At 42.7% G+C, this 16,194-nt stretch overlaps 1 protein-coding gene across 3 annotated transcripts in view; it reads right to left on the bottom strand.

Moving 5' to 3' along the window:
• Positions 1-16,194, bottom strand: part of TMCC3 (transmembrane and coiled-coil domain family 3) — a 326,327-nt gene that overhangs the window by 229,126 nt on the left and 81,007 nt on the right. Inside the window, exon 1 of one of the 3 annotated variants that reach the window (XM_086712632.1) lies at positions 5,848-5,870. The exons of the other annotated variants lie outside the window; for them this stretch is intronic. Within the exon in view, the coding sequence (XP_086568758.1) occupies positions 5,848-5,850 (3 nt within the window). The 5' untranslated portion in view covers positions 5,851-5,870. Of the gene's footprint in view, positions 1-5,847; positions 5,871-16,194 lie in introns of those variants that run through there. 3 annotated transcript variants of the gene reach the window in all.

The following is a 16,194-nucleotide window of genomic DNA, read 5'->3' as shown; positions in this document are numbered from 1 at the left end:
GAGCCTATCTTATTTAAAGCCATTGTGGGCAGGAGGGAGAGGGAGGGAGAGGGAGGGAGAGGATTCTTGGTGGCCACAGAGTAGAGGGTCACCTGCCTTTGGAAGCCAGTTCTCTTTTCATATGCCTAAACAACTTAGAAACCTCTCATTCTTCGATTTTGGTCCAGTATTTACATGCTGACTTCTAAAACACTAATGAGGTAGAAGGAAATACTCCTTTGCACCACACTTCCCCAAAACACATCAGCAGATGAACTTAAGATATAGCAATTTTCTGGTTAGTCAATTGTAGACAAGAAAACTAGATAATTCTGCTGAAAAAGTATCCCTCTGTGGTTAAATGGTCTCTTTGGCTGTCTGCATCCTTCAAATTAATTCAATAACTCTAAGTTCTCATTTCATATTGTGTTACAGAAATACTACTTTGGCAGGTTTAAATGCTGACATCCAAGCATCTTAACATCATCGCTGAACAGTCTGGCAGCTACAAAGTATCTTTACCCATTCCTAAAAGAAGTCTAAAACAATACCCAACTAATCCTGGGGCCAGTACCAGAAATGGCACCATTGAAACACGACCCTACTTTAGGACAGGGACTTCAATTAGGAAAATGTAATGGCCGAAAACGCTTTAAGTTGACTTTATGCTTCCCATTCTAAAGAATAATTTTAAGGCATTTGGCGACAGAAGGAGTAAATGTATAGCAGACTGATTTTCCTAAACTACAAATATTTGAAACAATAATAAAAGGAGAAGTTAAAGAGCAAATACATTTTTTAAAGTTCAATCTAGTAAGATTAACATGAGTGACCTTTTTTTTTTTTTTTTTTACCTATCAGATGGGCAAATATTTTTCTTTAATATTCTTTCCAGGGTGGGAGAGTATTTAAGAAAGCAGATGCTGGTGGGAGTACAGATTGCTACACTTTTCTCAAAGACTAATTTGAAGTTTTGTTTTAAACATTTTTTTTTTAATGTGCATACCCTATGATTCAGCAATTCTATTTCTAGAAATGTACCCTAATAAAATAAACAAGTACACAAAGAAACAAGGACAAAGACAATCTTTAGAGGGAGGTCTATAATGGTAAATAGTTGTAAAAAATCACAAGTGTCCATTGCAGTGAGCTGTAAATTATAAAATGGAACACCATATAGTCATTAAAACTAATAATGCATAAGTATATATACACATTTGGAAATATATTCTTAACATGTTACTAATGACAATGGTAGCCCAAAAAAACATGTATAGCTTTTGTTTACTTTTGCTAAGCAATATTAACAAAGAATATAAATTTAAAAGTGTTAAGCAATTTATATATACACACACATATGTGTATGTATGTATGTGTCTACACATTCATAAAGTGAAAAAGTATCTTTAATTCTCTTCAAGAAACTCCAGCATAAACCGTGATATAGAAATGTATGAATTTTAAATTATACCCTAGGGGTGGCTATTTAGCATTTGAATGACTCTAATCAAAAGCTGACACCCCAGAGATGGTTAAGGTTTCAACTACCTTTATGTTTGATCAGTATCAGAGGGTTTAATTAGCAAAATGGGTATTAGAAATGATTTTTATCGATAAAAAGACGGGTTTCAAAATGTATGGATCAGCCTGAAATGCTGTACAGGCAATTCTGCTTCTTGTGACCCGCATGTGAGAACTGAGTGGGCCCAGCAGCCTAAGCCCTTCCAGAGCTGTGTCATGGTGGGTGCTGTGGTCTGAGCCCATCCCCGAGGCTGCTGAATCCTACTGCCCCAACGCTGCCGCAGCGTGGACCACAGTGTTCTCCTGAGCACCTAGAAGGCCGGAGGCCGGGGCCTCACCAGCCGTGTGCCTGCTTCAGGGCTGCGTGCCCACGTCAGGCAGGTTTACCCCCGTGAAAGGACTGGTTCTGAGAACTGCTTTTACTTTACCCGTCTGTTCTTCAGGGAGGTTGTGGAAGTGGAGGCCCATGGCCCACACCTCCGACGATCTGTAATCACCAGAGACTACTGAAATCTACCAAAAATGACTATTGCCTACATAGCAGGAATAATGTACAGGGGAGCAATTATGTCACTCCTCCCACCCATCCCCAACGCGCTTTGTAAGTTTAACAGGTAGTGTGTCTGCAAATGATACATAAATAACGAAAAGGACACGGAAACTGCAAGACAGCACTGTCACCACCTGCTGGCAGACACTGAGAAGGGCCACTCAGTTCAATGCAGGCCGATTCACCGCACAGACAGCCCATTTGCAATTCTTCTCATTGGTTTCTGCTTGTTGTTAAATTGAAAGTGGAACATTTGTTTTCTTTTGGGAAAAGATCACCTCTTACAATGGAAAACATACTTCAATGTAGGAAGCTATCTTTAGGCATGTACAATAAAGAATTCCGACTTTCAAAAGCAGAATACAGTTCTGCTGACCATGATGTAAAGTACCAGAGAAAATCGTACTCTGCTGGACATTACTCATTCAGTCATCTGTCATATAGTCTACATGTTCTTAAACTCAGGCCCCCAAATATAAAAATGTAAAGCTAAGTATGTGTCTACTGGAAGCTTCTTTACAAAGATGTTTATTAACTGAGGACCGTAAATTAGGTTTAAATTCTTCCAGTTGTCTACCTTTACTGCTTCCTGATCTTTGCCCATCACCTGAGGCACTCGCACCCACTGCTGTGTGTGCCCCACTCCCCCAGCAGAAAAGGCGAAGGTATTCCCTGGCCATACCATGACCCATGTACCATGAGATAATCTACAGGTTCGCTTCACAGCACCACTCCCTGGGCAAAACTCTCCCCACCTCTTTATTCATGTTTTGTTATCTTTACCAGCTCCCCTCTACCCCACGCCATCTTCTTAGGGCCCAGATCAAATGTCCCTTCAGTAAGGCCTCCGTTCATTTCTCCACCTAGAATTAAATGCTTCTTCCTCTGTGATCCTTGAGCATTTTGTGGATCCTTGACTTAGAGCCCTTGTTTAACTGTAACTTGCATGACAACTGTAACTTACATGTAACTGTAGCTTAATCATACGCGTGAGTAGACATGGACACCTACCGTTCACAGAGAACGAGGCCCCCCATGATGCTCGGCAAATAATAAGTGCTCCACAAATACCCACTGAGTATCTGTTGAGTTGAAGGTGCTGACTTTTGATGACAAGGTGCAGATGCACAATCGACAGGAGCCACAGACTTGGATATGTGTGAGCACATATGTGCACACACACATACACCAAGGAAAACTGGCTCACATGGTGGCAGATGATACTGATCACAAAAACAATGTCACCAAGGGCAGCAGCTTCAAATGCAAAGCAAGAACACTGACCAGGGGTTACATCCAGTTGAAGTTACCTGGTCTGGTCCTCTGCATGTTTTTAATCAAGCAGTTGTCAAAAGTGACACGATCAGTAAGGCCATAATCTCTCCAGTCTTAGTATCTCTGCTGAACTTCTAATGGACACATATGAGCCTTAGCCCTAGGGTCTGGATTTTTATAAGCAAAGCAAATTGAGGACAGAGGCGAACAGCAGGAAAAGGCAGCAGTTACAACACGCTCAACCAGCCAACATCTTTTCAGGTTGCTGCCTGGTGGCAGAGGCCTCCTGGTGCTCGGTGGCCCTTGCCTTTTGGATCCTTACACAGATGGCCAGCCTATGTCTCCCCTGCTAACCCCAGTCCCTGACAACCCACCTCAGAAAATGGGGGGGCTGCTGCTCTCAGAACATCCATCAGCCACCACCCTCAGATGCCTCCCATCCCTTTCCTGTCTCCGGTAGAAGAAGCCACTACAAGAACATCCACCCCCACCCAGCCCCCAACCATCTCTCTCTCCTACCATACCCTTCATACACGACTGATAACTTCTGTAAATGACTTACACACCATCTCTCATTAGAAATATGGTACAACACATGACTCACAATAGTTAAATTTACGATTTTTCTACTTTATGATGGTGAAATACACATTCAGTAGAAACTGTGCTTCAAATTTTGAGTTGTCTTTTCCCAGGCTAGCAACACATGACATGACATTCTCTGGTGATGCTGGGCAGAAGCAGGGACCCACAGCTATCAATCATCCATGCGATCTCAAGGGTCAACAACCTCTACCCTCACGACCCTCTGAACCCATCCTTACACCCATTCTGTTTCCCACTTTCAGGTCAATAAATTCCATGATTTATCCAATACTTTCTTATAAAATCGGCTTTGTGTGAGATGACCTTGCCCAGCTGCAGGCAAGCCTAAGTGTTCTGGGCACAGTTAAGGTAGGCGAGGCTAAGCTGTGATGTTCCACAGGGTAGGCGTATTGAATGAGTTTTTATTTTAAATAATATTTTCAAGTTAGGATGAGTTATCCAGAGAGAACCCCACAGTAAGTCGAGGATAATCTGTGCTTGGAATCCCTATGTGAAATAACAGAAAATGCACAAATCCTTTTAACAGAAAGGGTGGTATAACACATGTACACGTGCTCTGGGGAGCAGCGTGCACATCCACATACATGGGGACTTTCTGCTGTCACAGCTATTCACACTGAGGCCAAACGAGATCTCACCTCCAACTGTTAAAAGCACTCTCCACACTGGAAGGAACCACAAAGGTCCTCTAACAGCAGTGGAGCCTGGACTTCTGGATTCCAAAGCAGGTGACATTACCTCTCCTACACTATCATCCCTACATAACAACATGGGCCTGCAAGCACTTTACTTTGCCAAGTGAGACTTTTTTTTTTTTAAACGTTTATTTATTTTTGAAGGAGAGAGAGAGAGTGTGAGCAGGGTTGGGGCAGAGAGAGGGAGACAAAGAATCTGAAGCAGGCTCCAGGCTCTGAGCTGTCACCACAGAGCCCGATGCAGGGCTCAGACTCACGAGCCACAAGATCATGACCTGAGCCAAAGGTGGACACTTAACTGACTGAGCCACCCAGGCCCAAGTGAAAATTTTTTTAAGTCAGAATTTTTTTTTAAATCACCATCTATTTTAGAAAAGAGTACTTTAATATTTAAAAAGGACACACTATCAGAATGACAATGAATACATTTGGCTTTATGAAACTCTCACTTAATTGCATTTCTGTTGCCATGAACCTGAACTGGTCTGGGGATGAACTAAGTTGTTCCAAAATTTCAGACCCTTCGGCAACCAAAATTTCAGTAATTCAAGAACCACTGTCATTACCATTAACTGTACTACTTAATGTTACTCATCAAAGAAAATCACATTTTTACTTACAGATTTTATTTTTTTAATGTTTGTTTATTTCTGAGAGAGAGACATCCAGTGAGCACGCACATGCATAAGTGGGAGAGGAGCAGGGCAGATAGCCCGATGCAGGGCTCAAAATTATGACCTGAGCTGAAGTCGGATGCTTAGCCAACTGAGCCACCCAGGAGCCTCTACAAACTTATTTTAAAAGAAAACTTCAGATCCCCTCCATAAAGTAAAAATCAATCTCATCACAAATAAAAGGCAACCTACGAATGAATATGATGATAACACAACATGTTATTAAATTCCAGCTAGACTGTGTCGCTTGCTGAGGCCTGATCTCTCACTGCATTGACAAGAGAGATTGGCAGGTGACAGACTGGCAGTTACAGACTGTCACCAAACCAAACTGTTCTCTTTGACAAAATCAGAAGGACTGAAAGTAAAGTGAAAAGAAATCACTCTCACACAAGGTGATACAGCATTATTTGGTTCTAGATCCAGGGCCCACGCAAAACCTCTCCTAGTGGTTCATGTCCCACTCTCACGGTATACTAATCAAGACACTTTGGTGCACAAATCTCATTAATTCATTCATGCATTAATATGTTTAATGAGCACCTACCATGTTTCAAGTGCTGAACACAAGAGAATCCAGGAATGAAAAAGACAGGGTACCTTCTGCAAAGCTTATCTTCTTGTGGTGAAACATACATTAAACAAATGGTGATACAAATTACATTTGTATTGTTTTATATAAACGTGTGTGTGTGTGTGTGTGTGTGTGTGTACACATGTGAGATACAGGATATCGCCTAAGTTTGGCAAGTGCTATAAACGAAAAGTGCAAGACATTATGGTACAGTTTTAACAGGAAGATCTTCCTTAGACAAGAGGGTCTAAGGAAGGATGAAACCATTACACTGAGACCTCAAGAAAGAGCAAGATTTCACAGGCTGATGATGGTGCGAGGGACATGGGCATCCCAGACAGAGGTCAAAACAGTGTGGAGAAGAGCTTGGCTCCTTTGGGGATCTGAAAAAAAAAGAGTTGTGGCTGGAGTGTAGCAAGCAAGAGGAAGATACAATCAGAAGGGAGGTCAGGCAGTCTCCCTGCCTCTGCCTAGTGACCAGAAACTTTTTGCCTTTAGGTGCAAAGATCTCTTTCCATCTTTGTACAGCTCCCAGAAATGTCTTCTTACACTAAAGAGAAATCTCCCTCTAGAAGTTTCACACACTAACATACCAGTTCAACCCCTTTGCCTCACACACAGCAAAAATTTAATCCCTCCTCTACATGACAGCCAGTGTGCTTGTTAATCCTGAACCTTCTCTTCCAAGCTGAAGGCCACCAAAGCTCCTATTGTGCATGTTGTCTGCGTCACTCTTTTGAGGAAGACAGATTTCCCAAGGGCCATTTCTGTTATGGGACTGGAATTTCCTTCTCTACAAATAATTCAAAATTGATTTTCGACCTTGGATGTCGTTTCATTTTTCTCTTTTTTTTATTACTAATTTTTTTAACATTTATTTTTGAGAGAGAGAGCGAGAGAGAGAGAGAGAGAGAGAGAGAGAGAGAGAGAGAGAGAGAATGAGTGGGGGAGGGGCAGAAAGAGAGGGAGACACAGAATCTGAAGCAGGCTCCAGGCTCTAAACTGGCAGCACAGAGCCTGACTCAGGGCTTGAACTCACGGACCGTAAGATCATGACCTAGGTCAAAGTCAGGTGCTTAACCGACTGAGCCATCCAGGCCCCTCTATTTTTCTTTGTTTCTAACTGCTTTTCTCAGTAACACCCAAATAAGTTATGGTCACGCCTGAATTTCTTGAGAACTAGGAAGTCCCAAATGCATGCCACCACCAAGATTTATTCCTCCTTTCATGTCTCTTTCCTGCATTCTGGGAGACAAATTCTATTTGTCGGGGTGGGCTAGGGATCTTTTTCAAATAATGGAATGGCACTGGACATTGATCTAAGCTAAATTCAAGAAAATCACATTCAGGGGTGCCTGGGTAGCTCTGTTGGTTTTGGCTCAGGTCATGACCCCATGGTCGTGAGACTGAGCTTCATGCAGGGCTCTGTGCTAGGCATGGAGCCTGCTTGAGATTCTCTCTCTCTCTCTCTCTCTCTCTCTCTCTCTCTCTCTCTCTCTCTCTCTCTCCCTCTCTCTCTCTCTCTCTCCCTCTTCCTCTGCCCCCTCTCCCCATGGGCATGGATAGGCGGTCTCTCTTGCTCTCTCTCTCTCTCTCTCTTTGTAAAAGAAAAAAAAAGAAAATCACACTCAAAGTTTGTGGTAGAAGAAGATAAATACAATATTTACAATTTGAACTGACCTTCCATTTATTTGGAAGGGGTACGGGAATATTACTTTCAGGGAAGGTTAGTACAATGAGGAAAAACTGCCCTTAGTTGATTCAGCTACAGACCCAGATTCCCCTGAAACTAGGGCCAGGTTACAGGGATGGTGTGTAAGCAGGGCATTCTGCCAGGCAGGGGTCATACATCTCCACTTCAAAACTGGACTGGAAAAAGACACGTAGAATTTCATGAATAAATATAGCAGCTCTGGCATGCTGAATAAAGGTTCAATGGCCTTTAGTGACACATTTTATCCACATAAGTGAAAGTCTCTCAATATTCCTATGCTCTGCCTGCTCTCTTGCCTCTTTGATCACATTAGGTCAGATTTCTATTTTTTTTTTAAGTTTGTTTATTTAGTAATCTCTACATCCAACGTGGGGCTTGAACTCACAACCCTGAGATCAAGGCCCCCCCCCCCCCCGAGCCAGCCAGGCGCCCCCAGATTTCCAGGATTTCTTGATGCTTCCTGTTGCAAGGTGGACTGTCCCAGCAAAGAAGGGCTGGCTTCCAGATGATCTGTTACTCCTAAAGTTCTCTCCCCTCTGTCAGCCGTTCCATCTGTGGCTGTCATATTGCCCATTAGGCTTTAGTCAGTCAGAATGGCAGGGGTGGCAGTGCAGCTTGAAAATGAGCAGGAGAGAGTCAGAGACACAAGATGCTTCTCCCTATCAGTTCAGGTGCGGTTAGGGTAGGTGGTCAAAGAAATGAATATTAACAGGCAAAGTCTACCCTTTCCTCATTAGCGCACGAGAGCCCTACTTCTACACATAATTCACGGAGAAAGTCTTCAAACACAAGCAACATTACATCACAAATGGCATTAAAACTCTGCAGATTTAAGCAACAGATGGAAGGACTTCTCTCTCTCATGGGAAGTACCTGATGTGTATAACTATAGGGAACGGTATTTACTATTAAATTACCAATTCCTGGAGGGCAGAGACCGTGTTTACCCACCTTTATACTCCTTCAATGGTCAACACAACCTACAGATTAGTTGTTCAACCAAATACGCTCCATGAATTTGATTCTTAAAAATAGTAACATATGTAAGCATTGAAAAACATTAAGAGTTACCTTCTGGATGGTAGAACTAAGGTGATTTTTATTTGATTTTGCCTTTCCACATGGTTCCTGATTTTCTCTAGTGAACATGAATATAATTAGTCAGAAAGTTACCATTAAAAATAATATTTTGGGAGGGGCATCTGGCTGGTTCAGCCAGTGCAACATGCGACCCCTGATCACGGGGTTGTGGGTTTGAGGCCCATGTTGGGTGGGGAGATTACTTACAAATAATAATAACAATAATAAAATTTCAGAATTCAAAGAGATTGCCTCCCTTACACATGGAAATTGAGGCTCAGAGAAGCTAAAAGACAAAGCCACACAGCTTGCTCGGGAGAAAGCTGAATAAATAAAACCCTCATTCGTGTTTCCCAGCCCAGTACTGGGCTGGAAAGTCCCACTAACCAAAGCCCTCACCGAGGCCATTCTGGGCTGTGGGCTCCTGTGATACAGCCCCTAATCCTGTTTGATCAGAACATCCCAGATTCCACCAGGAAGAAGGCTTATTATTAGACAGACTTCCTGCAAGAATCAGATGGCAAACTCAAATTGCATAATTAGAGGTGAGATTAATAAAGGGATTGTTTACAAAGGTGTGGGTAGGGTGTAGAGAAACTTCAAGAGGGAGTGCAGGCCTCAGGACTCATAACCAAAGGGACTCTCACCACCCCCAGGTCTGCCAGGTTGAAGGGAGGGAACATTTACTGACCCTGGAAGGAGTGAGTAAGATTGACAGAAGCTGAAACCTGTGGTCAAGGGACTCAGGAGCCAGAGGTGACTTAACAGATGAAGGTGGGGGAAAGTTACCCTAATACCACTCTTCTCCCTCCAACCACTCTCACTGGCCTCCCCACTGGGTGAAACCAATGGCAACAAGAGGGTGAGAGAGTCTGTATCTGGTTCACACCAATTAACCTCCCAGGGCCCAGAGCAGGATGCAGAAGAGGGATCTGGAGCAGCCAGTGGAAGCTGTCCAGCACCTAAGGGCTCTCAGCCACCTTCCGGACTATATTGAGCAACGGCTTAACTGGACAGATACTCAGCAGTGCCAAGGATTCCAGCTCTCCAAACACTTCAATAAGCAGCCCTCTCTGCAGAAAGACTTTCCAGGATTGTCCTTGACCCCTGTGATTGCTGGTCAAGTCTGGGGCAGCTGGTGCATTCGAGGACACTTTAGTAGTTGTTCTCTGGGTCTGAGCCTGCTCCCAAAGATCCCCCTCCCCAGACCTTGGGGAGAAGAATCACGTCCTTTTCCATCTACTCCCACATGCAACATACACCAAGTTTGTATCTCTGACTATGGTGGCTCAGAGCAGTCAGGGTGATCAGATCATGCCAGTTTTCAATTTAAAATCCTCTAGCAGTTTCCACCTCATTTAGAATAAAACCCAAAGTCCTAACATGGGCTGACTTGCACAGTCTTCAGTGATCTGGCTCCTGCCTACCTCTCTAACCTTATTGCCTGACTCACATGAGCAAACACTGGTATCTGCTGAATGAATTAAAGTACACATGCAGACAGGAGAAACAGAACAGCTTTGTTTCAGCTAAGCTCCACTCTTGAATTCTCATCTCACTGGTCCAAAGCACTTGACCAAGACCTTTAGGCAAGCTGTCCTCTTATTAGGTCTATTTTAATGCCTTTTCATAACTACAAAGGTAATTCATGTTCACTGTAGAAAGTCTGGAAATACACAAAGAACAAAAATTTGAACATTAAAGTAATTCAGAGATAGCCACTGTCAACACTGTTTTTTATACATTTAATATACAAAATTAGAATTCTATTCTTACTGCTTTGCGACCCACTGTTTTAACAATGTGGCATTAACTAAACTGTCTTCCAAAGCACATTGTTGTAAGACTTCACTGTGTCCCACCCTATGTCCAGACAAGCTGGTCACTACTTCCCTACACTGCTGGACAATTCATTTGTTTCCCCCTTTTTTGGTTATCATAAAAAACAGTAATAAACATTCTTACACATTATGTACATTTCCATTACTAAATGCTCCAGATAGATTCCTATAAGTGGAATTGCTTGACAAATGGAAATATAAATTAGAGCAACTTTAAGTGTTATTAAATTGCTCTCCAGAGCAACTGGATCAATCAATACTCCCAGGATCAATACTGAAAGAATATTCGTCTCCTTTTTCCCTAACACTGGGTGTTAATATATATATTGTTTACTTCTGATATGCAGCATTTGTCAATGGATGAATGGACAGATGCATGAATGGACAGAAGGACTGGATGGATGGACAGACAGATGGATGGGTGAGATAAATGAATTTTGTCAAGGAGTATCATGAAAGACACAGAGTCACATGAACAAGTTGTCTTTTTCCAGTTTCTAGGACTCTCCTGAGCAGTTTGTGTGTTTACCATGGGCCCAGTCCCTCCTCCCTCGTTAAATTCTGCTGAGCATCCCTTGGCTTTTGGGCCTAGAGCATTAGGCTCACATTCCACCAGATCTGGCTCTCACTCCCATTTGGCACCAGCAGAAGAGATATTAAAATTACAAATTTTGGCTTACATGATGCTTACTGTCTCAAGTAGAACTAATTAATGTTTTAATAGCAGAGTAACAAGTCCCAGATTTCCCTTAGCAAAGCAAACCTAAAAGTAAACACCACACTGGACTGCTCCATAGGATCCAAACCTACCAGCTGGAAAGATACAATCACCAGGGGCTGAATATGACCCAGAATCTGTGTTAAGAAAAATTTAACCCCATAATGCTGTGCTGGAGAGCTGCCGGATACCCACTCACCCCATGTGTTGACCCTAACTTGTCAGTCCTCAGAAATCCCTACAGACAGGACCAGGTTTTGTTTGATGGCATAGCCCCTGTACTTGGCATTGTTCGACATATGGAAAATACCTATCAAATGTCTACTGAATAAGTAGACATCTACTGAGTAAGTAGAGGGAATGTGGGATAAGAAGATTCATGGAAGCCTGGTTACATGAGTGAGTGGCTATATACCTCATAAATTCTAGAATCTAGATTTGGACCTGTGTCAGACACAATCCCATTCACTTTCTCTGTGATATGTTGCTTTCCAGCATTAGAGAAAAGCGTTCAATGCCCACAGTATGAGAATTTGTGTTGCAATAAATAATCTGAATCATAGTTTTGAATTTAAAATGCCTAATGGGTACGTGGGTGGCTCAGTAGGTTAAGCTTCTGACTTTTGATTTCAGCTCAGGTCATGATCTCATAGTTTGTGGGTTCAAGCCCCTCGTCAGGCTCTGTGCTGACAGTGCGGGGCCTGCTTGGGATTCTGTCTCCTCTCTCTGCTCCTCCTCTGCTCGCTCTCTTTCAGAATAAATAAATAAACATTTAAAAACAAATAAATAAAAATAAAATGCTTCAAAAAATCAACTATATTTTACCTACTGTGAAGATGTTCTCATAGCAACATTCCCCTTGAACTTCTAAATGGTCTCTATATGCTCAAAAGATACGGAAGTGAGAACAATTATGAACCCACAGTAAAATCATAGTTTCTTGGGATAGAAAGGCAGAGAGCAAAATGAACAAGGGACTCTCCAGTTTGCTCTTCTTTTTAATATGTACCCTCTTTGGTTGGAGACAGGAGTTAATTTTAATTACATAAGTTAATTATAATTAAGTACCAATATCAACTTATGGGCAAATATATCACATGAAGTTGTATAACTTATCCATTCATTTATCTGGTGTTAGGAACTATGGAAATAAAGACCATAAGTTCCTTCCTATGTTCGTAAAGCTTATTGCTGACTAGTGAGATCCATAAGTAATCTATCATAGCATAACATGGTAAGAGCTAAAAGAGACCTATGCTCATGGTGTAACAGCAAGTTCTTTATCAGGTTTCTCTAGGAAGTGAGAAGTTGTGGCAATAGGAGAAAAGAATGGATTGAGGAAAAAAGAGGAACTATGAATTATGTTAGTTGAGAATATTAACACGACTGGTTACCTATTTACTGAGTACCTTACTATGAACCAGGCACCTAAAACAACTCATTGAGGTAGAATCTATTATTATCCCCATTTTAGAGAAGAAGCAACTGAAGCTTAGATGATTGAAATAATTTAACCAGCTAGGAAGTTCCTAAACAAGAATAAACTGGAAGTCAATGAAACTAGCGTACAACAATCATTGCCCCAAATAGTACTCAAAAATTAGTTATGCACCCATATTGATTATCTATTGCTACATAACAATTTACTCCCAAAACTTAGGGGTCTAAAGCAACAAACATTTATATAATCTCACAGTTTCTGTGGGTCAAAATTCAGGAGCAATTTAGCTGGGTTGCTCTAGCTCAGGATCTCAAGAGTCTGCAGTCAAGATACTAACTGGGGCAGTGTTCATCTGAAGGCTTGACTGGGGCTGGAAGAAGTACTTCCAAGATGGCTCAGTCTCATGGCTGTTGGTAGGATGCCTCCATTCCCTTGCCAGGTGAGCCTCTCGGTAGGGTTGAGCATCCTCATAAAATGGTAATTGGCTTCCCCCAGAACTAGTAATCTAAAAAAAGAGCAAAACAGAGGCTGCAATGCCTTTATGACCCAGTCTCCAAAATCTAATGCCATCACTTCCTCTACTTTCTATTAATTAGAAGTGAGTCATCAAACACAGCCTATACTCAAGAGGAAGAAAGTTTATCTCAACCTTTTAAACTACAGAGAATTTCTGAATATATTTTACTAAGTTTATTTGAGAGAAAGAGAGAACAAGCAGGGGAGGGGCAGAGAGAGAGGGAAAGAGAGAATCCCAAGCGGGCCGCACCATCAGCACAAAGCCCAACACAGGGCTCAATCTCATGAATCATGAGATTGTGACCTGAGCCGAAATCAAGAGTCAGACACTTAACCAACTGAGCCACTCTGGTGCCCTGTCAGTATATTTTTAAACTATCACTATACTTCAGGCTGGAAACTAGAATCAATTGTGAGGACCCAATCCAGAGAAAAAGGTTTGCATTTCAAAAAGCGGGTGGCAGGGGCGCCTGGGTGGCGCAGTCGGTTGAGCGTCCGACTTCAACCAGGTCATGATCTCACGGTCCGTGAGTTCGAGCCCCGCGTTGGGCTCTGGGCTGATGGCTCAGAGCCTGGAGCCTGTTTCCGATTCTGTGTCTCCCTCTCTCTCTGCCCCTTGCCCGTTCATGCTCTGTCTCTCTCTGTCCCAAAAATAAATAAACGTTGAAAAAAAAAAATTAAAAAAAAAAAAAAAGCGGGTGGCAAATAAATCAGATCTCAGATGCTGGGAAAAGAAAATGGCACCTACAGGCCAGCAAAGGGCTAGCGGTCTGCTCACATCCATTAAGTGCTGAAAGGGGTTGGGGGCTCAGTAAAATCCATAGTTTTAGAAACAAAAATATGAAGTGAAAACACACTTCTTTTCTGTTATTAATTTCTTTTGGTTTTCCCTCCTGAGCAAAAGTTCTTTTGAAAATGCCAATTTCCTGTTTAGATGTGCCTCAAGAAAGGGGTCTGGGCTAGAGAGAAAAGTAGAAATTGGGATCTCCAATGGGCCAGAGGAGGGGAGTGGCAGCAAGGATCAAAGGGAAGGTGACCAAGAGGGGAGAGGAGGAAGAACAGGGTCCCTCGGTAAGCTGCTCCCACCAGACTCTCCTTCAGGCCTCATACTTCTGAACACTCTGTGCTCTGTTCAAAAGAGGGAGGCTCCTCCTTTTCAGAGCATAAAGGAATTGGATGGACATGAACCTCCTGGCACAGAAAGCCACTCACAGGATTTCACCAGTGCAAAATACAAAGCATGAAATGGTCTTAATGTTTTGCAGGCAGCATTTGCACTGTGGAATTAGGGAAGAATTGAGGATGGAAAGCCAGGGGATAGTCAGCATCACAGCTAAATCAACGATGTGGCAGTTGGACCTGGGTTCAAATTCCAGTGTGTCTCTTACTAGCTGTGACACCATGGGAAAGTTCATCTTTCTCAAATTTGGTTTCCTCTTTGTAAAGATGGGAGTACTATTAATTTCCTCATAGCGCTGTGAGGTTTAATGAGAAATCAAAAGCTTAATGAGTATCAGCTATTACTAATGCATGACAGGGACAAAGCCATGAAAAGCTGACCTTGAGGAATAAAAACAGAGAACGTTTGTTCATTTTCTGCAACTCAATGTACAGTTTATGAGAATCCTCTGGACCATTGTTCAGAGAATAGAAGGTGAACCACTATACCTCCTCTCCCTCCTCAACCTCTCTGAACTCCAATCTCTTTGCTTGCCAGGATAAGGGAGGGTCCCTACCACTCTGAGCTGCCATGGGAAAACACAAGGAGCTGCTGTCACCTGAACACCAGCCACGTTTCCAGATACAGTAAGTCTCGGGAAGGTGCTGTAGCACAGATTTCCCATAGCGCTTCCATTCCCATCTTTATGAGACCCCGTGGGGGTGCTGTGTACAGCAATAGTCCCGTACAATGGCAGCTTTCCAAATTCCCAAAATTAGGTATAGGGGTGCCACAACGGGGCTCCTGGAATTCTAGGGAAAGGGACCCTGGGACAGGTGTAAAGGTTGGTGAGGAGCCTCTCTGGAGCAAAGGGTGGGAAATCATCCCTACAGGACTATCATCAACTAAGCTTCACAACACAAGCCACAGAACAATACCAGCTCAAGACCAGCAGGGTTGTGTGCTTGTGTCCAGCATCATAGTTCCAAGGCCCTTACAAAGAAGAAAACAATTGTACAGGTATTATAAAGTACATGAAAAGAAGCTGATGAAAGAGTAACTGCCATTTCCCACCCTGCATGACCAAATGTGAACAGGTTAAGTGATCACGTCGGTCTCTTGCTCCCACTTTCCAGTAGGGAAGGAGATGAGCTGACGCCTCAGGCTGACCAAAACACCGACATCAGAAACATCGGCTGAAATTCCCCTTCCAGATCTAGCCCTTTAATGTTTTCCACATCTCATCAGGGAAACACTCCTTGGTGTTCCTAAGCACCTTGCGAGCCAACCAGGTAACCTCAGGCCCATGCAGCCTCACTCAGTTAATAAGTGAAGTGCTCTCCTAAAAGCAGGTAAGCCCAACTTTATGAAGGGTCAATCAGCAAATCTAAAACTTTCATAAACTGTTCATGCCTTTCTGGAACTTAAATAGGACTTCCAGAGAACAGTATGAGGGACTTAGCACTTAATTACAAACGTTGCCTAGAAAATCAATTTATTCTGGATTCTTGAAAGAAAAATAGAGTGTGTTGGTATTTACTTTTAATAATAAAACTGCTCAGCATCTTAAGACTGTCTCCGGCCTTCACTGGACACACTGCCAGCTACACGTGGTCACACACCCATGAGGCTTCTGAGACTGATTCTGGGCCACCAGCTCCAGGCTGCTGAGACTGATTCTGGGCCACCAGCCTTGGCCCTTACCAAGCAGCCATGAAAATTTGAAGTTCTCTAGCAATACTCTCTACAGCCTCAGTAACAGTAATAGCAACAACCCCCAACACTTACTGAGCCTTTACTATGTGCCAGGCAGTGTTCTCAGTATTTATGAGTATTAAATCTTTCCAAAAT

This window comes from Puma concolor, chromosome B4 (genome assembly GCF_028749965.1).
Source record: "Puma concolor isolate L17-30 chromosome B4, mPumCon1.1.hap2, whole genome shotgun sequence".
Taxonomy (NCBI): Eukaryota; Metazoa; Chordata; class Mammalia; order Carnivora; family Felidae; genus Puma; species Puma concolor.
Note: the sequence above shows the minus strand (reverse complement) of the source record. Positions and strands in the feature narration are given on the sequence as shown.